The 27,270-nt window shown below is 36.3% G+C and overlaps 1 protein-coding gene across 2 annotated transcripts in view; it reads right to left on the bottom strand.

The window, feature by feature from the left end:
- LOC101887977 (protein peste) overlaps positions 1-26,969 on the bottom strand; it is a 48,267-nt gene extending 21,298 nt beyond the window's left edge. The window contains exons 1-2 of one of the 2 annotated variants that reach the window (XM_059123837.1): positions 26,507-26,969; positions 1,398-1,867 (exon numbers count right to left, since the gene is read on the bottom strand). In XM_059123837.1, the coding sequence (XP_058979820.1) occupies positions 1,398-1,523 (126 nt within the window). In that variant the 5' untranslated portion in view covers positions 1,524-1,867; positions 26,507-26,969. Of the gene's footprint in view, positions 1-1,397; positions 1,868-25,993; positions 26,471-26,506 lie in introns of those variants that run through there. The other variant, XM_005188770.4, reaches the window with a different exon arrangement.
- Between the last annotated feature and the right edge of the window lie 301 nt (positions 26,970-27,270).

Genomic DNA, 27,270 nt, shown 5'->3' with positions numbered 1-27,270 from the left:
CACCAAAATCTCCGGATACCAATCCGTTGCACTATTGTGTCTGGAGTATTTTGGAAAACAAGGTTGTCACTAAAAATACCAAAGTGTCGATCACCTCAAGCAAGCGCTTCGCCGGGAATTGGCCAAAATACCACAGAGAACAACATTCGAGCAGCGTGTGACGGTTTCATTGGCCGTTTGAAGGCCATAATTCGTTTTTTTTTATCTGACCCTGTATCTTGAGTATTTCGAGGAGTTACAAATGGAATGACAAATTTAATATGCCCCCTATATAATGCTATATGGTATTAAAAGTAAAAAGGTCGTATTTCTGTTCGACACAGAGAACCTTGTAACCTAGTTCCATCCGTAAATAAGGGAAAAAATTCTGAAATGTCTTAAAAAATAAAAAACTTGTGCCTTTAAAAGGGATTTCTATAAGATACCCGCAGAACAAGTAGAGTAAAGGGCACCCTCGTCGATCATTTGCTCTATTTCCAGTGTTTGTAAGACCAACCAGATAGTATGAGTGTCAACACCGGCTACCCTAAACTTGATAAGTATGGACTTCCACAAGAAAAAAATCACATCGTTGTAACCATGACCCACCACCAGGGCTACCTGTAATAATATTTTCCGATCGATTTGCGAATAAGTCCTTAATCGTAGTTAAGCCGCTTATGTGGAACATCCTGGGAGAATTCCGCCAAAAAGAAAAAATCTACTTAAGGGTTTTCTATCTGTAGCGACTACGGTCTATTATGTCCAAGACCTTTCCAAATTCGAAGTTCGAAGTCTAATTAATATAAATTTAATTAACATTGTATAATTATGTTTGGAACCATTAATCTCGTTCATAATCTCATGCCTGTCGCAGCACACTTTTCCCATAAAAATGCATTCAAAAGTAATTGCCCTTGGGTCACACAAACAATTTTATGGACCCTACAAAAGTTCATTGCACTCAAGATGCAAAATTTCCGAAATTGCTTTTTGTTTAACTAAATGTTCTTGTTTATTTTATTTTGCGCAATTTTATTTGACTATTTTTATGTTTTTCCCTCCTCCTCTTTATTATTTTGAATTCTAGCGACATGAAGACAACTTAGGCCTGGCAGGTAAAAAAACATAAGTTAGTTATCGCCAGCAGTTTTTTTTCTTGATTCTAAATTTCACCAGCGACGAGGAAGATTAGATAAAAACAAAACAATGACAACAACACGAAACAAATGGTAATAAAAATGGTTGAAAAGTAAAACAACGGGTTTATTGTTTTAGGGCAAAAAAGAAGTACTGCAAAAATTTTAATCCACAACCGCCCCTATGATTTCTATCAAACACACATTACTCTCGTGGCCACTTGATTGCCTTTGATGTGTCTTTTTTGCTTTGTTTTCGTCCTCCACTTTGTCACTTACCTTTCCACGCATTTCCGTAAACATGTCTATCCAATTCAGGTACAAATAGAGACCGGCCAGGATCGATAGAAATCCGATGCCGATAATTAGAAACCGTTTGATGCACAGACATTGCTGTGAAGTCATGACGCCGCCGCAGGAACCGGTAAACCGGAAACGTAACACAAAACTGGATATACCGTCGTCGTCGTTGTCGTACCGTCGTAGAATTTTCTGTTTCTGTTTCAGGTGGTTCAGAACAACGATGGCCCAACCTTGAAAGTTGTCAACTGTTTGCTAAAATCCGTTGAGCAACGATCTGTTTTTGTTTTGTTTGTGTGTATTTTGAGAGTAGGAGAGGTTGTTGCTCTCTCTCTCTCTCTCTCTGGGTGTCGTTCTCAAGTACTCAGCTGTATTATCAATGAATAACAAACCAAACCAAACGATGAGACATCAACGAGAAAAATTGAGAGTGGGATTTTGTTCATAACCTGAAAAGAGAAGAGAAAACAAAAATTGAGGAATGAGGGAATTTCTCAAACACAAAGTTGTTGCAATGAGAGCAGGAGAATTACAAATGTTATTAACACAGACATTTTAACAGATAGAACACTTAACATTAAATAAATAAATAAGAATAAATAATAATAAAACGAAATAAAATAAAACACTGAATTGGCAAGACCTAAGTTTTGAAACCGCTTTAGGATTGGAAAAATGTTAGAAAGTTTTAGACGACATTTTGACAGGTGTATACCCTCCCTTAGCCTTTGTCAACTTTTTATCGGACGTACATAAACCAACTAAAATAGTAGAGTGATGAGTAAGTGACGGATTCACCAATGCCTAGGCGAAAAAGCTGAAAAAAGAATATTGAAATGTTGCATGTGGGTCAGAGGCTGATGTGTTGAAAATTCGTACTAAAACGTACAAACAAATGAATTTAAAGTATTGGGCATACGTAAATGGCTATACTTCTGAAATTTGTAATGAAAATTACTATTGGAGATACTAACTAGTAAGGAAAGATAAAAATTCGGGCGGGGCAGACTATACAGGGTGAGATAAAAAACATTGCAACAAAGACAAACGCCATAATTTTTTCATTTTTTTAAATGTTATTGAATGAAAGCAAAAAATATCGGAAGTAGCATTACATTTTAGAATAAGTTTAGATTTTTTCGAATTGGTCACCTATGGCACGAATTATTGCCTTCAAACGGCCAATGAAACCGTCACACGTTGCCTGAATGTTGCTCTGCGGTATTTTGGCCCATTCCCGGCGAAGCGCTTGCTTGAGGTGATCGACACTTTGGTATTTATTAGTGCCAACTTTGCTTTCCAAAATACACATTTTCAGCTGACCTCTTTGGCAAGTAAACACGATCATTTTGTTTGTTTACAAAGTGCAGAACAACGAATGTTTTCTCATCGGAGAAAACCAAATTCGGCAGTTCACCACTTTCGGCCAAGCGAAGCAACTCTTTAACTCTTTTGAGTCTATTTTCTTTATGTTGCGGTGTAAGTTCTTGCAATTTTTGGTATTTCAATGGCTTTAACCCCGAGTTCATTTTTCAATGTTTGCAGAATGGAATATTGCGATATGTTCAGCTCACGAGCCATTTTTCGGCCAATGCGATGCGGGTTTCGATCAAGTCGCTTCTTTACGTTTCGAACCATTTCTGCTGATGTTGCTCTTCCGTCCACTTCTTTGACGTCGGGCTACGCTAGCAGTATCACGGTAACGAGCGATGGTACGAGACACAAAAGATTTATTCACAACATTTAAATGCTGGAGTGTCTAACGATAGCCACTTTTGGTTTTCCAGCTAAATATTACAAAATTACACTATCACGCTTGAATTCCATCACGAATAACTGTTTTTTCTGGAAAAATCTGAACAAAATGCTTTTGTACGCTTGTAAACAATATAATAAGCTGTCACTGGAAAAATTTTAACAGTTGTCGGACGAGTGGCTTAGAAATGACAGCAGTCCGAAGATGGTTGCAGTTTTTTCATCTCACCCTGTATTGTTATCAGTAATATTGCAGGAGACACAATATATATATAAATTGCAAGGACTCCAAGGAAGAGTATTCCGATAATTGAAAATTTAGATTTTGAATTGTTATTCAAAATGTCGAATCTTTGTGAAGGAGTTACCAGAAAAAAATGGACCGATTAAGCACATTTTCACACTGACAAATATTAAGTTTGAACCCTATTCAAATATACCCCGTTGGTTTCTTTAAGGTAATGGTCTTCTTACTAGAGAAGACTTTAAGAAGGTCACATTTGTATAAGGTCTTCTTTCTGCAGATGGCCAAAAAGAGGGTCTTCTATCTTTAGAAGACCAGCAGAACAAAAACTTACGGAAAGTCTTCTATCTATAAAAAATCCGAAAATCCTCTTTGTATTAACATGAGACCATCTCCAGACCCTCTTGTGCATGTCTTCTGTAGATAGAAGACTATCTGCAAGTCTTTTGTAAAAAGAAGATCATTTGCAGGTTTTTATGGGTGCGTCTAGAAGACCTTCAGCTGGTCTTCGATGGACAGAAATCCTACTTCTGTTCCTCTGTATATATTCAATTCTTTCTATCCATTCTGTGCAGCAATTTCACTTCATTGCAACGCAATCAAAATCGCAAATTTTCTTAATTCGATAATGTTAATTTGAAAATAAGAAAAATCATACGATTAATTGACAACATCGACTCTGGCTGCCAGGCACGACGGCGTGCCAAATCAGCTCCTACACATAATTTGTTGTATTAAATGACAATTGCAAAGCAAAGCGACAGTGTGTGTTCACTTCAGGAAGCTGTTATTCCAAGCAATTGGAAAACAACAGATCCCATACCAAGCCTCCACTGATTTTGTGTGCTCTGGGTGGTGGTGGTGTCACTTGGTATTGCGTTTCAAAAAGTTTCCTTACCCGGCAGCTACTCGAATTTCAATCGACATGAATTTCTTGATTCGAAAACTTTTACTGAATGAACGTTTTTCTTTTCTTGTTCGACGTAGAAGAATGTGGCGAGATTTATTTGTTAGTTGTAAATAAGTGAATGTATGTGCGGCGCGACGAAGTGTAAATGAAATTAATGTAGTGGCTCGACAAAAATATGCGGGTGCCGAATATTAGGGTGGGTAGTCGAAATGAATTTGTGAATTGAAAAAAAAAATATATGAGATGAAAAAACTGCAATCAACTTCAGACTGCTGCCAATTCTAAGCCACTCGTCCGACAGCTGTCAAAATTATTCCAGCGACAGCTTATTATATTGTTCACAAGCGTACAAAAGCATTTTGGTGAGAATTTTCCAGAAAAAATGTTATTCGTGATGAAATTCAAGCGCGATGGTGTGATTTCTTTATATTTGGCTGGAAAATCACAAGTGGCTATCGTTAGAGCACTCCAGCGTTTAAATGTCATTAAATCTTTTGTGTCTCGTACCATCGCTCGTTACCGTGATACTGGTAGCGTAGCCCGACGTCAAGTATCGTCAAGGACGGAAGTAAACAGCAACATCAGCAGAAATGGTGCGAAAAGTAAAGAAGCGACTTGATCGAAACCCGAGTCGCAGTGGCCGACAAATGGCTCGTGAGCTGAACATAGCGCAATATTCCATTCGTCAAATATTGAAAAATTAGCTCGGGGTAAAGCCATTGAAATTCCAAAAAGTCCAAGAACTTACACCGCAACAGAAAGAAAATAGACTCAAAAGAGCTAAGGAGTTCCTTCACTTGGCCGAAAGTGGTGAACTGCCGAATTTGGTTTTCTTCGATGAGAAAACATTTGTTGTCCAGCAATTTGTAAACAAACAAAATCATCGTGTTTACTAGCCAAAGAGGTCAGCTGAAAATGTGCACCTTCGGTTGGCCACAAGAACTCAAGCGCCGGCCATGGTGATGGTGTGGGCCGCCATAACAGCCGATGGTCTCTCTCTGCTTGTATTAATCGACCGTGGCATCAGAATAAATACCAAATATTATTGCGAAAATATTCTGGAGGGTGTATTAAAGCCTTGGCCTCGCAAACATTTTGGCCGCATACCCTGGATATTCCAAATCGCACTCAGCACGCAATCGCAATCAGCCACCCAAGAATGGTTACAAAATGAGGTTCCTTGCTTCATTTCCAGCGAACAATGGCCACCAAAATCTACGGATACTAATCCGTTGGACTATTGTGTCTGGAGTATTTTGGAAAGCAAGGTTGGCACTAAAAAATACCTAAGTGTCGATCATCTCAAGCAAGCGCTTCGCCGGGAATGGACTAAAATACCGCAGAGCAACATTCGGGCAGCGTGTGACGGTTTCATTGGCCGTTTGAAGCCCATAATTCGTGCCAAGTTTGAACAATTCGAACAAATCTAAAGTTATTTTAAAATTTGACGCTATTTTCGACAATTTTTACTTTCATTTAATTAGATTTAAAAACAAGTAAGCAATGGCTATAGTCCTGCGGGGCCGACCATGTGATACCCTACAACACTACAATATGTTAGAAGCCCCCTTATGTCCAAATCCAGTTTGGAAGATTTCGCTTTTGAAATTATGTCAGCCCAGATATTACCCTCAGCCTTTTGACCAGGGACATTTGCCCAATATTTACGCACTCCGTCGTGCTGTTAGTTGTTGTGGTCCATTTTACAGCTAAATATAATCCAATGATCATCCAAGATTGTAGTATTCTTCCCTGTCCTTAACGCTCTTCTCAGGCGTGTCGAATGGCTTCAATTGTGTGATCAGGATTTTTTTCCTGCTTTTGATTCATTTGAACCCCTAATATTTTGCGATCATCTCCAAAAGCAAGACTCATATAGACTCATCTATATGATTTTCTTGTCTACGATATTTGGCTATAGTCGTCAACGAAATCAGCATAAAAAGCCAGAAGTTCGCATTTTGTGTATTCAGGAAATCGCTAGTAAGTAATGGTCTTATTTTTCAGAGAGAAATGGTGGTCCATTCTACCCGCTGTCCTAAACTCTAACTTCATGCGAGATTTCGTGTCCTATTATGACCTTTATAACGGCTGCAAAATCAGGAATATTTTTATTTGTTGGTCCATTTCAGCCCCTAAATATATTGCGGACATCTTTGAAAACAATAGGCCAAGCCCTTCTGAGCCTAACCCTACCCTTTTCGTGAGGATCGGACGATAATTGGAATCTGCATATAATAATCCCAACCTATGTTGTAAGGTGAAAAAATATTACAAAATATACACTTCAATAGTTGTGTTACAGAACCTACAAATTAGTACTAATTAGTGCTAATTCTGCTAAAACGCGTTCCCGTACTCCAAAAACTAGCAAAACTTGCAGCTCTCTCGATAAAAAAATGGCGCTGAGTGGTGCACATTTCTGCTTATTTTAGCTACATGAATTTGACAGAGCAGAAATGTGCAAATTGTAAATTTGACATTTAATTGGCAGGGCTAACAAGGTTGAAAAATGTTTCAACCTGAATAAGGAATCAGACGATGAAAACGTATTGGAAAACAGTGCAAAATTAGTGAAAGGTTAATTGAAAAATTAAGCTTAAAATCAATGATGTTCGCTTATTACTGAACATGTTCTTTTTATTTTTTAGGTTGGCTGTCTTCCCAACTTGTGGCATTTAGTCTTCTAGCAGACTTAACATTAATTAAACCGGCGGCTCTAACCATGTCAGCTTCTCCGGGGTTGGGATTTGAGAAAACTCCACCTCTAAATACTCTTCAACGCATTCTGAAACAAAACTTTCTAAATAAACAGCATTCAAAAATAATTATTAATTTCAACTTATTTTCAATACTCATTTTTTTAAATTTTGGCGTCCATTTCAGTAAGGGTTACCCAGTCCGATTTAGACTGTTTCCTTTTGGAATCTTGAATGTTGACATTTTATCGCATTTCTGCTAATTTTCCGTTCCCTTATTTTTTGAGCACACCTAAATGAGAATGGCATTTTGTACTGTTCTCTCTTCTGCTAGTTTTAACGCTAAAAAAGTACTGGAACACAACTAATATAAGTCAAATTGAAAAAATCGCATGCTATAAAAAATATGAAAAAATAAAAAATGTCACAAAATACTACAACATCGATATTAACATCATCATAGGCGTCTTTTTTGGGATTTTTTTAGATTTTATACTTTTATGCCAAGAGGGCATTCCGAATTGACAATATTTGTCAAAATCGGTCCAGCCATTCTTGAGATATAAGCATTCTAGCTAACATCCCCTTCCTTTGTATATACACATTATATATATTTCGCTATATACATCCGACATATTTACTATCGGCATCTACGTAACGGTCAAAATTGACCTGTTCGTCTATTTGTGCTTTTATCGGGATTAAAAATATTCGCGGTTTAATCGAAAATTTTACTTTTATTTAACACAAATGTTGTGGCCTATTTCACCCACTAAATATTACCCGATGACCATCAAAATTGGAAGGCTTCTGCCCAGCACTAACTTCTAGCCCCATGCTAACTTCCGCTTTGATTGGGCTATAACTGCGACCTGTGGAGCAACTGCAAAATCAGGATTTTTTTCAGTATTTGGTCCATTTCAACCCTTAAATATTATGCGATCATCTCCAAAAGAAATAGGGTTCTATTCTGACCCTAGCCCCACCTCCATTCTAAATTTCGTGAAGATCGGGCCATAATTGCGACCTGTAGAGTGATTACAAATTAACATGGACAGACGGACGGACATACATAGCTAGATCGACTCAGCTCGGCGAGCTAGGAAGATCCATATATACTTTCCTATGTGGGAAACCAATATTTCGAGGTGTTACATAATTTTTGGCCCAATCAAACTTATAATACCCCCAACACATAGTGTTGTAGGGTATAAAAATGTGAAAATTATTGCGCTTGACTTTGTTGCAGTTTTTTATCTCACTATTTTGGGACTATTTTTGTAGGGTCCTTTAAGATCGTGAATTAGGCTGTAATTCTGTAGTTTTTTCATGGACCGTAGGCTTATAAGTTAGATTTTTTAGTTTCATTTATTCTATATTGGAATAAAGTGAATAGCTTAACGTTTTAATTAAAATTTATAATTTCTCAATTTTTCTCATTTCCTCCTCAAAGTCTATCCACTCTAATGTGTTTCTACTCTCTGCAATAATAAGTAACTAAATGATCTTTTGTTATAAACTTTTTATTATTATTTTATTTTTATTATTTTGATTTTCATTTGCGCTGTGTGTTTTTGTATCGAACAAAAGCATTCAATTTACAATAAATTTATACTCAATTAGAGACGTGCGAAAAAAAAAATCGGAGAATAAAAATTCGAATGAAAAAACCAAAACGTAACACGTCATCGGTCGCGATATGAGCCTATATATTGAATAACCCAAGCAATAGAGGTGTGTCAAAATCGACAGTCTACTAGAAATTCAAATAATTTTTAAATAAACAAAAGAAAATAAAATGAACACAAATATTGAAATCTATTTAGAAAAAAATATTACTATTGTTATGTAAATATTATTTTAATGTGATGGGATTTAAAATTTTATAAAATAAAATATTGGAAATATTTGTATAAGTTTTTTATATTTTAGTATGAAAATATTTGATATTTTCTCAAAAAATCGCAAAATATTGTGTGCTTAAATATACACAGCAGTTGAAAACGATGGGAAACTGGTTGTGGAAATCGAAGAGAAACAAAAAATGCCAATGAGGGTCAACAAGTATCACCAGTATAACCAGAAAACTAAAGGCAGTGAACCCATTTAAGAAATACCCTGCACCAATAATTTAAAAATTGTTTATTGCTCATTTTAATTGAAATACATTTAGAAAGTGGCATATGTCTGGGGTGTAATCGGCGAAATGCTTGTCAAATAAATATTTTCTAGAATTTTCCAATAAAAATACAAATCTCACGAAATACTCGACAAATAAAACACTTTCTAGAATTTTTCCAATTCCAAACTCATAAAAAAGTCTTGTTGCAGATTTGAGAAAAACTCCCTCTCTCTCACTCTCTCAAAAAAAAAAGTTCATCTAGTATTTGCATTCCTAATGTTTTACAAAACAGATAACTGGAAATAGCTAATTACAAAGATGTTAATTTATTGTCATTAGAGGAGATGTAAATATCGTCTCAGAACTGAGACACATGTCAGAGCAATTGTGGTCGTTGAATAACGCCTACTTATGTAGCTTGTGTAGCCAGCCACAAACAATTCTCTACCAAGATGTGTAAATTAATGCGACCAATCTGTTCGGTAATGTTCCATACAAACATATCTAACTACTGCTAATAACGGCCAGAGTTGCCATTCATTTCAAGAAATATGAAGGTGGACCCATTTCTTAAGGAAAAACCAAAAGTCGGGCGGGCCGACTATATGATACCCTACACCACCACGCGTATTTAGTAGAGCTCACCTTACAAAAAACTATCAAATGTTAATGTTGTGGATTGCATATTATGCATGTAAGGGACTTGAACACCAAATCGGACGAAACATATACAGGGTGAGATGAAACTCCAATCAACTTCAGACTGCTGCCGCATTACGAAGCTACTCGTCTGACAGCTGTTAAAATTATTCCAGTGCCAGCTCATTATATTATTTACAAGCATACAAAAGCATTTTGGTGAGAATTTTCCAGAAAAAAAGTTATTCGTGATAGAATTCAAGCGTGATGATGTGATTTCTTTATATTTGGATGGAAAACCGCAAGTGGCTATCGTTAGAGCACTCCAGCATTTAAATGTGAATAATTTTTTTGTGTCTCATACCATCGCTCGTTACCGTGATACTGGTAGCGTAGCCCGACGTCAAGGAGGTGGACGGAAGAAAACAGCAACATCAGCAGCAGAAATGGTTCGAAAAGTAAATAAGCGATTTGATCGAAACCCGCGTCGCAGTGGCCGAAAAATGGCTCGTGAGCGGAACATATCGCATTATTCCATTCGGCAAATATTGAAAAATGAGCTCGGGGTAAAGCCATTGAAATTCCAAAAAGTGCAAGAACTTACATCGCAACAGAAAGAAAATAGACTCAAAATAGCTAAAGAGTTGCTTCGCTTGGACGAAAGTGGTGAACTGCCGAATTTGGTTTTCCCCGATGAGAAAACCTTCGTTGCCCAGCAGTTTGTGAACAAACAAAATGATCGTCTTTACTTGCCAAAGAGGTCAGCTGAAAATGGGCACCTTCGGTTGGCCACCAGAACTCAAGCGCCGGCCATGGTGATGGTGTGGGCCGCCATAACAGCCGATGGTCGTTCTCTGCACGTATTAATCGAATGCCGAATATTATAGCGAAAATATTCTGGAGGGAGTATTAAAGCCTTGGGCACGCAAACATTTTGGCCGCAGACCTTGGACATTCCAACAGAACTCAGCACCATCGCACTCAGCACGCGCTACCCAAAAATAGTTATAAAATGAGGTTCCTCACTTCATTTCCAACGCACAATGGCCACCAAAATTTCCGGATACCAATCCGTTGGACTATTGTGTCTGGAGAATTTTGAAGTGCAAGATTGGCCCTAAAAATACCAAACTGTCGATCACCTCAAGCAAGCGCTTCGCCGGGAATGGACCAAAATACGCAGAGCAACATTCGGGCAGCGTATGACGGTTTCATTGGCCGTTTGAAGGCCATAATTCGTGCCAAAGGTGACCAATTCGAACAAATCTAAAATTATTCCAAAGTTTGATGCTATTTCCGACATTTTTAGCTTTCATTTAATAAAATTAAAAAAATGTAAAAATTATTATATCTGAATCGATTTGCACCAAATTTGAAGTATTTGTTTCCAAAATGAACTCAGTCGGAATTGCCAAAATTCAGTTCATTTGGGCTGATATAGGCATTTGGTGGACAAAAAATCTGAAAACGGATAAACGTATATAAATGGGAGCTATATCCTAATCTGAACCGATCTCGATGAAATTTGACAGAGGTATTTTCGAGCAGTATCTGATGTCCGGTACCAAATATCATTCTTCTGGAGGGCATATTACGCATTTGAGGGACTTAAAACCCCAAATCGGATGAAAAATGTATATGAGAGCTATAGCTATATCTGAACCGATTTTCACCAAATTTCATGTACTGTCTTCTATACTGAATTCGGTCGGATGTGTCAATATGCAGGTTATTCGGACTGATATTGGCCATTTGGTGCACAATTTATCCGAAATCGGTTGAACGTATATATGGCAGCTATATCCAATTTTGAGCGGATTCTCACCAATTTCAATTGAATTCGTCCTTGGGCCAAAAAAATATTGTTGCAAAATTTCATCTCAATCGGATAATAAATGCGATCTGCATTTTGTTCACAAAAATACATGGAGGGACGGACGGACTGACTGACTGATATACATAAATCGTCTCAGAAAGTAATTCTATGAAGATCCCCGAAAGTAACTATGGGCCTATCTCTCTACATGTTACCAACGAATGCACAAAGACATAATACCCTTACCACTATGTGGTCTAGGGTATAAAAATAAATTTTTTATGGCTGCTAAAAACTTCTTCGTAAAAGGGCACAGTTGAATACTTCCCTTAATTTCTGGAAAATAAGACGATTTGGCAACCCAGTGTTAAACTGGACACACATATATTTATATAGTATGAATTTGGTCGGATGTGCCAAATTATTGCCACATATTGGCCATTTGGTGCACGATTAACTCGAAATCGGTTGAAGATATATATGTCAGCTATATCCAATTTTGAACGGATTCTCACCAATTTTTGGATTCGTCCTTGGGACAAGCAAATCTTGTTTGCAAAATTTCATCTAAATCGGATAATAAATGCGATCTGCATTTTATTCACAGAAAGACATGGACAGATGGACGGACGGGCTGATATGCATAAATCGACTCAGAAAGTGATTCTATGAAGATCCTCAAAAGTAACTTTGGGTCGATCTCGCCTCCGTCGCCATGTTACCAACAAATGCACAAAGACATAATACCCTTACCACTATGTGGTGTCGGGTATAAAATACATTTGTTTATGGCTGCTAAAAACCTCTTCGTAAAAGAGCCCTGTTGAATATTTCCCTAATTATTATTATTATTATTATTATTATTATTATTATTATTTTTTTTTTTTTTTGAAAAATAACACCATTTGGCAACCCTGTGTAACACTGGACACGCTTAGCACTTAACCTCGTCTTTCACACATACTTTTATATAGCCCCTTATAAATGAGTGCCCCCTACTGAACTTCCCCCAGGCACCTGCCCTTCAATCCAATCACTTATCAGCCCGATGTAAATTTTTCGCAAAGAAAACAAAAAACATTTTGCAAAGGCTTTCTGTTTGTTGCCCACGTAAAACGTGTTTTACTGATTTAAATACTGCCGTGGTGACTTAACTAAAAAAAGAAATTGAAACTTTGCAATTTTTTTCATTTCTGTAAATTATCAACAATTAAATGTAAATTCTCAATTTAAATTTTAAAATAAATGTTGACATCTGTTTTAACAACTTTGTTTCTCTAAATTACCCTCTGGGGTCTGTTCATTTATCACCCAATTTGCGTGATAATGCATTTGTTTGAAATGAACGAGAAAAATTGATGAGTTGCAAACTTATTAATTAGATTTGCCATCCATAGCCGTTCAATTTCATCAAATCAATTTGTTCGTGTCACGAAACCAGATGATAGCGCATTCGTTGAGATGTTTTATAAAAAAAAAATAAAAAAAAATCAACAATCCGAGATGCTATACAGTATGGGGTGAATGTGTTAGAACGGTAGAAGATCTTGCAGCTTTGGAAAATCTATAGCAAAATTTACTTTTAGCAAAAATGTACCTCGAGGTGATAAGTGATTGGAGGTGATAAATAAGTAGCGAGGGAAGTTAGGGGCACAGATTTATGAGTGACTATACAGGACTGCCCATATTCGACGGACCCATGACTCTTTGGGCCCATTCCGATCGACGAGGCTTGTCCGCAGGCAACATTCTCTGCGTCAATTGAATTTTGTACGGGAACAAATGCAAATCAATGCGAATAATCCGTTGTAAAGTGGACCGAGCCATGCCCAACTGCTGAGAATGGCGTTTTTGGGATGTTCTTGGTGATCTCTCAACACTGGCTCGTACGGCAGCGATATTCTCGGCCGATCGCCTTGAACGACTTTTATATGGCCTCTTCGGATTAGAAAGAGCCTTAGCAGTCGAAAATTTTTCGTATAAACGCTTAATGGTGTTCTTAGAAGGCGCACTTCTCACATTTTCTAATGTTTTAAAAGCACGTTGAGTTTTTACAATTGACTTCTTGTAAATGTCAACTATTTCACAGCGGTCGCGTGGCGTGTATTGGTTCATGGTAAAAATCTGCTTGGACAGACGCTTCAAACGCGGTATGTCATTAAACGATGTGACATCTCTGTCAAAAGTTATGGCGTTGCCAGATGGGTCCGTCGAATATGGGCAACCCTGTATGTTGATTTATCAATGTCCGTCCGTCTGTGGAAATCACTCTAGCTTCCGAACGAAATGAAGTAGGTTGATAAAATTTTACTCAAATGTGTATTATGTCTGCAGGATTTTTGGTATTGAAAATGGGCCATGTAGGTTCACGTCTTCGTATAGCCCCCACATATAACGGAACCCCCGATATTCGGTATTCTGATGATTTTAGCGACATTATTTACCGGAATTGTTTCAAATTTGGTATTTGAAGTTCGTAATAGATACTACAGCATAAAACAGAAAATGGGCCCTGTAGGTCCACTTCTTCGTATAGCCCCCATATAACGGTACCCCCCGATATTCGGTATTCTGATGATTTTAGCGACGTTATTTACCGGAATTGTTTCAAATTTGGTATTTGAAGTTCGTAATAGATACTACAGCCTATGACAAAAAATTGTAGGTCCACGTTTTACAACTCCCCTGGTTCCTCCTTATATTCGGAATTCTGATGATTTTAATAGATTTTGTTTTTCAAGTTTCGCATTTGAATATTATAATAGCTTGTGACAAAAGTTGCCTATGCAGGTCCACGTCGTCGTACAGACTCTAATACTACCGGCTACATTCGGTATTTTTAAGATTTTAACAGTATTTTTAACGGATTTTATGTTTTTGAAAATTGCCAAATTTGTACCAAATGGTGGAGGGTATTCAAAGATCGGCCCGGCCGAACTTACAGGTTTTTTACTTGTTTTTTTTTTTTTTTTTTGAAATTTTTCAAATTCCTTTCCAACGGCTTGGCCGAACCGAGCCACTTTTTACTTGTTAATATTTCCAAACGCCGATTCACGCCGATATTCCATATTTTTAGCCCTATTTTCATAATTGTTGGGCTTTCTGCAATTTTAGAAGAAAAACGATTTTTTTTGCACAGTGTAGTCTCTTGTATGGTATAATTATTTTTTCTATCTCGTCTGAATGGCAACGCCCTTTAGCCGTTGACTTCAATTCAAATTCAAACATAAACAAACAAACAATTATTAAAAATGCACATATTTACCTATACGTACATTTGTATATACAAAACGGGCGATGAGTTATGCACACATTCACCCCATGTCTCTATTTGTATTTTTTGTTTTTTCTTGGGGATGCATTTAATTCTCGGATGATTTTGATTAACACACATTAAGAAATTTGATCTTGGATGATCGTGGGTTGAGATTAAATAATTTGTTGCGTTTTTTTGAAATATAAAACAGATGCCCCGCAGATTTCATAATCCCTTTCAACACCGTGGCAAAAAACAGAATTTCAATACCGTCGTTTTACATCATTCCTCAATTGCCACTTGAAATGGAGCGGCAACCGCAAAGCGACAGCAGCAGAAAGATATGCTCATTCAGAGTCAAGATCACGTCAAACACTCATTCGAAATTTGTTTACATTTGTTTTTCATTCAAAATGTAGGGAAATATTTTCACACTTTTGTTGTTGTTGTTGTTGTTGTTGTTGATTTTTTAGAAAATAAAACATTATTCTGAGGAGGGGGAAGAGTTTTGTAATTCGAAATGGAAGTGTTTACAAAAATAAATGTTACATTGCCACTGAAGGGTTTCAAAAACAATACAGACGTCAATTATGTAAATACAGGGTGAGTTAAAAAAACTGCAACAAAGTCATAATTTTTACCTTTTTAAATTTTATTGAACGGAAGCAAAAAATGTCGGAAATAACATTAAATTTTAGAATAAGTTTAGATTTCTTCGAATTAGTCACCTTTGGCACGAATTATGGTCTTCAAAGGCCAATAAAACCGTCACAAGCTGCTCGAATGTTGCTCTGCGGTATTTTGGCCCATTCCCGGCGAAGCGCTTGCTTGAGGTGATCGACACTTTGGTATTTTTTGTGCCAACCTTGCTTTACAATATACTCCATACACAATAGTCGAACGGATTGGTATCCGGAGATTTTGGTTGCCATTGTGCGCTGGAATTGAACGAGGAACCTCATTTTGTAACCATTCTGGGTTGCATGTGCAGAGTGCGATGGTGCTGAGTCCTGTTGGAATTTCCAACTGGACTCTGCGGCCAAAATGTTTGCATGTCGAAGGTTTTAATACACCCTCCAGAGTATTTTCGCGGTTATATTCGGCAGTTATTCTGATGCCACGGTCGAATAATACGAGCGAAGAGCAACCATCGGCTGTTATGGCGGATCACACCATCACCATTGCCGGCGCTTGAGTTCTGGTGGACATTTTCAGCTGACCTCTTTGGCAGGTAAACACGACTATTTTGGTTGCTGCTTACAAACTTCTGGACAACGAATGTTTTCTCATCGGAGAAGGCAAAATTCGGCAGTTTACCACTTTCGGCCAAGCGAAGCAACTCTTAAGCTCTTTTGGGTCTATTTTCTTTCAGTTGCGGTGTTAGTTCGTGCATATTTTGGAATTTCAATGGCTTTATCCCGAGCTCAGTTTTCATAATTTGCCGAATGGAATATTGCGATATGTTCAGCACACGAGCCATTTTTCGGCCAGTGCGACGCGGATTTCGATCAAGTCGCTTCTTTACTTTTCAATATTTGCCGAATGGAATGTTGCGATATGTTCAACTCACGAACCCTTTTCGGCCAGTGCGACGAATCGAACCATTTCGAACCATTTCTGCTGATGTTGCTGTTTTCTTCCGTCCATTTCCTTGACGTCGGGCTACGCTACCAGTATCACGGTAATGAGCCACGGTACGAGACACAAAAGATTTATTCACAACATATAAATGCTGGATTGCTCTAACGATAGCCAGTTGTGGTTCTCACGCCAAATATAAAGAAATCACTCTATCACTCTTAAATTCCATCACGAATAACTTTTTTTCCGGAAAATTCTGACCAAAATTCTTTTGTACGCTTGCAAACAATATAATGAGCTATCACTGGAATAATTTTAACAGCTGTCGGACGAGTGGCTAAGAAATGACAGCTGTCTGAAGTTAGTTGCGGTTTTTTCATCTCATCCTGTATACGTCAATTATGTAAATGTTTGAAAGATAAACGGAAATGGAGCTTTTACGAAATTTCGAATATTCAAAAGTTTTGAAAATTACCGGCATAAATTGGAATTTATTTATCTGCTATTTTTACATCCAACACATGGCTGATGTTCTATTGTCAACCTTCTGATTTTCTGAAATCGAATCGCATCCCCTTCCACCCCAAGAAAAATAAAACGACATTTCCGAAGTGAATCAGCCAGACAACTTGTGATAATTGAAAATTTCGCAGTTGTTTTTCATTTAATTGTTTACATATGTACATATTTATAGGCCCTGTAACTGATAAGACGCTCAAAACGAAGGCATATTCATGAATCATGAATTGTAAAGCTCGTAGAAATCAGGGTGAATTTCTAGTTAATTCCAATCAAGCTACATTTGAAATTCGAATTTTAAATTGGTTTTTTGTTAGGTATTAAAATCTAAATTTCAAATCAGAATTTTCAAATCAGAAAATAATCGAATAAAATATAGAAATTAGGGTTCCATTTATTCCTTGATCTTCCCAGACCCCCATTAATTTTCTTTGATTTATTTATTTAATTGTTGAATTCAAAATCTTTGAAGATCGTATAAAATCGATTCTTATTGATTTCAAATACAATACCTCTCCGCCTTTGCCAATCAATTTTCGTTTCTATGGCGATTTTCCATCGAATTCAATACATTGTACTAAATATTTCAATTTTTTGCTTATTTTTCAAATAGACTTTTCCAAGCGCATCAATCAAACGAATGATTATCAAATTAGTATTGAAAGAAATCCCAGTCATTTTAATATTAATAATAATAATAATGATTTTCCGATTTCACAGCGTAATTCGTGATTCTTATCAAATTGAAAATGTGTCGGTGTGGCGCCATTTTTAATTGACAGGAATATCAAATATCAAAAGGTCCTTTTTATACCCTCAGCCACATGGCTAGAGAGGGAAATATAATTTCATATGGCCAAAACCTGCCTCATTGAAATGACGGTTTAAGACTCTAGGTCTCTTTGGACCAAATCTGTTTCAGGACATTGGGAGTCGATCTTGAGGTGTACGTCCATCTGTGGCTGGTGGGCACGATAACTCTCGAATGGAGTATATGATTTGGTACAAACTTGGTACATCGTAATATCATTATCAAACTTGGATCGAGTTCCGAGATGGGGAATGTTGGTCCACTCCTTCTGGTACCTCCACTCCTTCTGGTACCACATAAAACTTCGAAATTTTCAAAGGAAATATTTTACTGCACAAAAGGAGAAAGAATTATCCGATTTTGTTCCAACTTCGCAAATCCTAATATTTGCATCAGTGCTAGGTCAGGTGCGAAAATGTACAATATCGGTCCCCTCCATCAAGTACCTCCCCCACAAAGGGTCAAAATTTTGAATAAATACAACTCTTATAAAATGTGATGTAAGAGTCGGATTGTCTTCAAATTTCACACATCCCAATATTTATATTAACCCAGGGTCTGGTGTTAAGATGAACAATTTTGGTCCACTCCTTCTGGTACCTCTCCCACAAAAGGTCGAAATGTTCAAAAAATATATTTTTTTGCACAGAAAGAGAAAGGATAATCCGATTCTGCTCTAACTTAGCATATCCTAAAATGTGCGTCAGTACCAGGTTAGGTGTGAAAATGGACAATATCGGTTCACTCCATCAAATACCTCCCCCACAAAGGGTCAAAATTTTGAATAATTATAACTCTTATAAAATGTGATGTAAGAGTCCGATTATCTTCAAATTTCACGTATTACAATACTTTTATTAGCCCATGGTATGAAGTGAAAATGGAATATATCGGTCCACTCCTTCTGGTACCTCCCCCACAAAAGGGTCAACATTTTCAATATCCATGAAGCTCATAAAACGCAAAATTAACATCCGATTCCATTCTGACTTGGCACATCTTAATATTTCTCTCAACACAAGATCTGTTAAAAATATGGTAGAGATCGGACCATTCCTGCTGGTAACTCCCCCACATAGGGTTCAAGATTTTTAATAACCAAAACGATGATAAAATAATATTTCATATTTCACACATCTCATTATTTCTATTAACCCAAGATCTGCTGTGAAAATGGAATATATCGGTCCACTCCTTCTTGTGTCTCCCCCACAAAGGGTCAACATTTTGAATATTCATGAAGCTCATAAAACACGAAATTAACACCCGATTACATTTAGACTTGGCACATCTTAATATTTCTCTCAACACAAGATCTGTTAATAATATGGTAGAGATTGGACCATTCCTGCTGGTACATCCCCCTCAAAGGGTCAACGTTTTGAATAATCAAAATGATCATAAAATCCAAAATAAGCATCCGCTTTTCTTCCGATTTCATATATTACATTATTTTTATTAACCCAAGGTCTGGTTTAAAGATGAAATGTATAGGTCTACTCCTTCTGGTACCTCACCCACAAAGGTTCAAAATTTTGAATATCAATGAAGCTTATAAAACACGAAATTAACATTCGATTCCATTCAGACTTGGCAAATCTCAATATTTTTTTCAACAAAAGATCTGTTATAAAGATGTTAGAAATCGGGTCATTCCTTCTAGTACCTCCCCCGCATATGGTTCAAGATTTTGAATAACCAAAACGATCATAAAATCCGAAATAGGCTTCCAATTCTCTTCATATTTCACACATGCTAGATCTGCTGTAAAAATGGAATATATCGGTCTACTCCTTTTGGTACCTCCCCCACATAGGGTTCAAGATATGCCACAATGAAAGCAAAATAAGCATCCAACTCTTTTCAAATTTCACACATCCAAACATTTTTCCAAACGCAAAATCTGTTGTGAAGATGATAGATATCTGCCAAGCCCTTCCGGTACCTCACCCACAAAGGGTCACAATCATTAATAATTATATCTGATATAACTTGCGAAACAAGTCGGCGATTCTGTACAACTGGCTATGTTTAAATACTTATCTTAACTAGAAACCTGAGATGAATATGAAATTTATGATTTCGCATAAAATTGGACAGAAAATGTTCGATTTCCTTTAAATTTTGCACATACCAATATTTTCATCTGTATTCACAAATTGTGAAAATGGAATATTTCGGCCGACTATATCTGGTAGCTCACACACATTTTAACATTTTCTAAAAATTATCACATACCTCATATTAAGTAAAGGAAGTAACCAATATAGTCTAAACCTGGCACGACGTAATAGTTATATAACATTTATATAGGTCCGTTACGAAATGGACAATATTGGCCCATTCCTTCGGAACCTACTCCCTAGAGGATCAACAATTTGAATAATCATAGCAGAAGTCAAAATATATATTTAAATAATCAAACATTGGCTGAGGCTATACATCTGTCGGGAAAACCGACTGATACCTTTTAACTTTTTTTTTAGAAAAAAATTGAAAAGTTCGAAATTTAAGGTAATAGCGGCATGCCTTCTTTTTATTATGAAATAAGAACCTGATAATTTTTTTCTCTGAATATCAAAGTAAAATATGATTTTGGAAAAACTTTTACAATCCCTACCCTGAGTTAAGATCACGAGATCGAAAAACTTCCGGACTTCGTCGAGTTTCTCTACAAATTCCTTGGATAACTCATATTTCGGTTGGAGTTTTTCTCCTGCTACCTGCAACAGGCCTTGAAAAAAAAAAAATAGAACCTTCAAGCTCAAACATCGCCTCAGCTTTAATAATCGCTACTTTTTATATGTACCTTTACTTAAAAAGTAAAAAAGCTGTAAGTTCGGCCGGGCCGAACTTTGAATACCCTCCACCATTTGGAACGAATTTGGAAATTTTCAAAAAAAAATTAAATCCGTTAAAAATTCTGCTAAAATCTTAAAAATACCAAATATAGTCGGGGGCCTATACGAAGACGTGGACCTGCATAGGAAACTTTTATCATAAGCCATTACAATATTCGAATACGAAACTTGAAAAAAAAAAATCGGAAAATAATGTAGTTTACATCAACAAAACACCGAATATAGGGAAATACCATTTATGGGGGCTATACCAAAACGTTTACCTGCACAGACAATTTTCTGTCAAAGGCCGTAGAAACCAATACGAACTTCAAATACCAAATTTGAAACAATTCCGGTGATAAATGTCGCTAAAATCACCAAAATGCCGAATATCGGGAAGTGCCGTTATATGGGGGCTGTACGAAGGTGTGGACTTGCATGGACAATTTTCTGTCATAGGCTTCAAATACCAAATTTGAAACATTTCCGGTGAATAATATCGCTTAAAGCATCAAAATACCGAAAATAGGGAGGTACCATTATATGGGGGCTACACCAAAACGTAGACCTACATGGACCATTTTCAATACCAAAAGTCATGCAGACATAATATACATTTGAGTAAAATGTTATAAACCTGCTTCATTTCGTTCGGAAGCTAAGTGATCTCCACAGTCGCTAAATCGTCGTAGAATTTTACGCTGATCAAGGATATATATACTTTGTTGGGTCTAAAATGTATATTTCGAAGTATTACAAACGGAATGACAAACTTAATATACCCTCCATACTATGGTGGAGGTATAAAAAGGAACTTCTATATGTCTAGGCCGTCCAGAATTCCTGCAAACATAGGACGATCTTCTAAAATTCTGTGTACAGAAGATTTGCCATAGATCTTCCACGAATAACATTTTATCGTAGGTTCTCCTGTACTTAGAAATATTTCTATAGTTTTGAACAACCTACAATTCTGTATTAAAAAAAAACATATTTTTTTATTATTTATTATAAAATTATGCGGAACCACATCGACTCCCACAAAATACGCATTTATTTTTCGTTTCAGACACCTGTTGAGGATTATTTCATTTGCTGTTTTCTCACAAAAACAAAAAACCCCAAACCGATTACTCACTCTTTTCTCTCATAAATTATTTATTGTGGTGGGAGCGCGCCCGAGTGATCGCGCATAAAATGTCACATTTGTTTGTTTGGTGCAAGAAAATAACAACGACCTTCACAAAAAAAAAAAAATTTGCATTGGCGATTTTTTTTATTTGGTGTTTTTGTTTTTGCTGCCTAGCTGGCTGACTGGTTGTCCAATTCGAACCATAATTAATATGCCAATATGTAAACGCCCCTCTTTATGGGGAGCAAAACAAATCGGGTGCTGAGAAATTATGTTGTTTGTACTTAAGAATGAGCATAAGGCACGGACATGATCAAATCGAAAATGAGAGAGGGGTGACGTATCAAAGTAAATTTGTAGATTTGCACACACACACATACACTCATCCAAACGATAAAGAGATAACAAATGTCTCAACTCACTAAAAAAAACACCCAAAATAATAGGCGAAATAGTCGAGCAAGAAAAAGAAGAAGCATTAATAGCAACAACACTAAAGAGATCGTAAGTTTTTTTTTTTTTTTTTTTTTTTTGCGTCTCATTGCGTTAGCTGTCGGGAAACGAACTTCCCATAAAAATCATTGGTGTGAGCATTATATTTCTACAGTGCGGTACAAAATTTGTAAGTTAACTTCATATAACCTACCAAAGTATTGAACCTAGCTAGACCCACATTATCATATCGCTCATTTACCCAAAGGGTGTTACATATCAAAAAAAGATTCGAAAACAACTACTACCCGAATTACAATTTTTGCGAAGAGATCACCCGTTGTCAGTGCTAAATTTCTGTAAAAGGCCAAGCATGTTTTGAATTATTTAAGTGCTTCATAAACTCAAACTCCTCGTAAAAAAGCTATTACTTCTTGAATTCTACCTATGGCAAAAAATGTACAATTATGAAGAAGGATTCGTCATAGATAAAAAAATATCAATTCCAAAAAAAAAAAAAACAATTTTTGAGTTCATGCTATGTATGCGCTTCTAGACATCCATGATAATTTGTACTCTCTACAGGTCACAGTTATAACCCTATGTTCACTAAATTTGACATGGGGTCAGGATTTGGCTCGGATTTTAGAGATTATTGAAAAAATGTTTTTGTCATAGAAGTTATTTTTAAAATAACTTCTGGGGAGAATATCCCAGACAAAAAACAAGAGAACTGATGAGGATTGGTGGCTCTTTCCGAAACCTAGGTATTCCCTGCCTTACCTCCTGGTAAACATTACCATCGTTCTCCACTAATAAACAAACGTTGTTTTTATAAAAAACAACAACAATAAAGGGATAAAGCCTGACCATTTTGCAACAACAAAATACTACGGTATCCCGAACAAACAAGCCAACACGGTTCGATTATTGCAAAACATTTAGGGGATGATATAGTTAACAAGTTAAAATGAATCAGTCGGATTTTCCCAGAGATGTATACCCTCAGCCAATGTTCGATTATTTAAATATATTTTGACTTCTGTTATGATTATTCAAATTGTTATCCCTCTGTGGAGTAGGTTCGGAAGGAATTGGCCAATATTGTTCATTTCGTATCGGACCTAAATAAATATGATATAAATATTGTGACGTGCCAGGTTTGGCACGGATATGTGATAATTTATAGACAATGTTAAAATGTGCGTGAGGTACTATTTATAGACGACCGAAGTATTCCATTTTCATACTTCGTCTAATACAGATGAAAATATTGAAATGGGCAAAATTACAAGAAAATCAAACATTTATATCCAATTTTTTCCGAAGTCCGTATTCATATCACGTTTCTGGGGAAGAGAAATATTAAGATAGTGCAAGTTGTAAAAAATCGCTGATTTGTTTAACAAGTTATGTCAGATAAAAGTATGGAGAATTGTGACCCTTTGTGGGTGAGGTACCAGAAGGGGTTCGCAGATATATATAATTTTCACAATTGGTCTTGTACTGGCAAAAAATTTTGTTAATTTCGCGTTTTATAAGCTTAATGGATATTCAAAAAGTTTACCCTTTGTGGGGGAGGTACCAGAAGAAGTGGATCGATATTTTCCATTATTAAACCAGAACTTGGGTTAAAAAATGTTGTGCTGTGTGTAATTTGAAGATATGAAGAAGATTTTATGATCGTTTTTGTTATTCTAAACTTTTACCCTTTGTGGGAGAGGTAACAGAAGGTAGGATCCGATCTCTACCATCCTTATAACAAATCTTGTGTTTATGGAAATATTAAGATATAGTAAGTCTGAATGGAATCGGGTGTTACTTCCGCGTTTTATGAGCTGCATGAATATTCAAAATTTTGACCCTTTGGGGGGGGGGTGGGGGAGGCAGCCACCAGAGTGAGTGGACCAATATATTCCATCTTCATACCAGATCTAGATCGAGGCTAGATCGACTCCAAATGTTCTGAAACGGACTTGGTCCAAAGTGATCTAGGGTCTAAAACCATTATTTCAATGATGCACGTTTTGGCCGTATCAATACAATGTTAATGAACAGTCCGATTGCCTTCGTAATTCGTATATCCCAGAATTTCTAACAACCTTAGGTCTGATGAAAAAATAGGATAGATCAAACCACTGCTTCTGGTACCTCTCACACAACGATAATAAAGGTATCGTAAAGGTATAGACAATAAAGGTATCGTTTTAAAAACTTTAGTTCGCGTTGCCAGTTGAACATTTCCAGAAGTAAATATATAGGAGTGTCAGCTATAAATTGGCATCAATTTTGTTGACCCCCCAAAATGGACCCTTTTTTTAATTTTTGAGGGTTTTATAAAAATCCGGGTCCAAAAATCGATACATGATGTGCAACACTAATATCATCGGACCTACAAGAGATATCGATACACATCCACACATTTTGGAAAGGCCAGAGTGTAGACTACAATGTAGTATGCAGTTTTCGACCATTATAGGTCCATTTTCGACTTTTTATGGGTTTTTCAAAAAGTTCCGGTACAAAAATACCAATTTTCTTCTATTACTCTGGAACTAATTTAAACCAACCCATCATACGACCACTTCTTAATATAAGCATTCAAAAGATATCTATTTTGTACATTTCAGTTCTGTAGAACCGTATAAAATCCGGATTTTGAACCCGATCTTCCGGGTCGGATAACCGCCGTAATCAGGTTAAATTTCAGGTCAATCCGAGCATAGCGCTAAACTCAACTTAAGCCAAATTTCAAAAAAAAAACAAGTAAAAATACTGTAAGTTCGGTCGGATCGAACTTTGAATAACCTACACCATTTGGACATTTTCAAAAAAATAACATCCGCTAATAACTTTGTTACAATCTTAAAAATACCGAATATAGCCGTTATATTGGAGTCTGTGCGAAGAACCTGCATAGGCAACTTATTCATAAACCAGGACAATATTCAATTGTGAAACTTGAATAAAAAAAATTCGGTGAATAAGCTACTTTATTCAAAATTCCGAATATAGGTATGTACCGTTATATTGGGGCTATACGATAACGTCAACGTTCAAACACCAATTTTGAAACAATTCCGGTGAATAGCGTCGCTAACATCAAAAAAATACCGGATATCAGGAGGTACCACTATACGGGGGATATACGAAGACGTGGACTCGCACAGAAAATTTTCTGTCATAGGCTGTAGTACCCATTACGAACTTCAAATACAAACTTGGAAACATATTCGGTGAATAATGTCGCTTAAATCACCAAAATACAGAAAAAAGGGAGGAGCTATTATATGGAGGCTATACCAAAACGTGGACCTACATCACCCATCATCAATACCAAAAGCCCTGCAGACATAAAACACATTTGAGTAAAATTTTATCAAACTACTTCATTTCGTTCGGAAGCTAGAGTGTTCTATGATGTATATTTCGAGGTGTTACAAACGAAATGACAAACTTAATATACCCTCAATACTATGGTGGAGGGTATAAAAATTGAAGACTTTGAACTAAACTAAGTTAAGCCAAAATTTATAACCGAACAAATGTGTTGGATAACTATTTTCATTAGCTTTCAATTGACACCTATATTATCCATATCGGTTTAGACCCTAAACCCAACATAATCCTTTATACCATTATTTTTGTCCCCCACTGTACCAAAAATATGAATGCATATGTATTTATTCGAAAATCAAACATATATATGGGTATGTACGTATTTCAACTGGGTGCGTTATATCAATTTTCCAATTTTAAAACATTTAAAGTTCTGACTTATAAAATATGAATAAACTTTTCTTCTATTACTCATACCTTTTTAAACAAATAGAAATACTTATGTTGGTGGTGGTGTTGTTGTTGTTGCTCTTTCCCATAAATTATTATGGCAAATAAAAATTAATCCACATTTCGATGGCGTTGTTGTTGGTAATTTCTGGTCTTGTTTTTTTTTTTTTTTTTTGCTGACTAGACTTGACTTTGACAGTAGAAAAAGTGGTTTTGAGTGTCAACAGTTGGACTTCTTAACACTTGTTGTTGTTTTCTTCTTCTTCTTGGTTGTTTTTGTTTTTATTGCTGCATGTCATTAGCTCCGAAGCAGCTTTGTAATCTCACATAACAACAGAATTAAATGCAAAATGAAAAGAAGTGAAAAAAAAAAACAAAATTGGACTTTTGTTTATTTTCTTCTTTTTTTTAATTTTGTTAATAATATTTACACTGTGCATTTGGCTTTCTTTGTTCACTGCTGATAAATAATGCGTAAGTATGTGTGAGTGTGTTGGGGGTTTGGAAAATTATTACTTTTTTTTCATGTTAAAAATTTACTTGATTTTAATTCACTTTTTTATATCGCGCCACCAACAAAAACATTTTTCTGTTTTTTTTTTTATGGGGTTGGGACAGCTAGGCTCGCTCTTTTCGTTTCAACACTTGAGTTGGGTGTTTTGCTGCTGTTGTTGTTGTTATTATTTATTCACACTTGAATCTCTTTGGCAGGCAACACCATGAAAACAACAACTACTGCCTTTGCCACTCTCACACATTATGTCAGTCTCCCAATTTTGCCGTTGACATTTATTTGACAAATTGTAATTTGTTTTTCTGTTTTCCATTCCTTTTGATTTATTTCAATATTTAATTCATTTATGTACTTTAATTATATTTCACTGATAAATTCTTTAGCAGAGCAATCACTTGGATCGACACAATACGCGCCCGTGTCTTGCTTTTTTCGCTTGCTGTTCGATCTCACAAATTCCACTCGTCGTTTGGTACTATTTCTTGAACCATCTTCGTAGGAAAAAATCTCTATTTCATCGATCAGCTAACAAAAATCTACGAAGTAAACAAATGAGGCTATTCTCCACTCTGTGCTCTCTCTCCCTCCCTCTCTGTTACTCTTTTAGTAATTCTCTCAAAATGTTAACGGGCACATCATTCAACAGATGTTTCCACCCATTTAACATTGATGGAGAAGTGTTGCCAATTTGGCGTTTTTTCACAGATTTTTGGTTTATTGGTATTCAAAGCAATTTTAAATTTTTTGTAACAAATGGTTGGGAATTGACTTCATATTAAAGAGGATTAAT

This window comes from Musca domestica, unplaced genomic scaffold, assembly GCF_030504385.1.
Source record: "Musca domestica strain aabys unplaced genomic scaffold, Musca_domestica.polishedcontigs.V.1.1 250, whole genome shotgun sequence".
In the NCBI taxonomy this organism is placed as follows: Eukaryota; Metazoa; Arthropoda; class Insecta; order Diptera; family Muscidae; genus Musca; species Musca domestica.
Note: the sequence above shows the minus strand (reverse complement) of the source record. Positions and strands in the feature narration are given on the sequence as shown.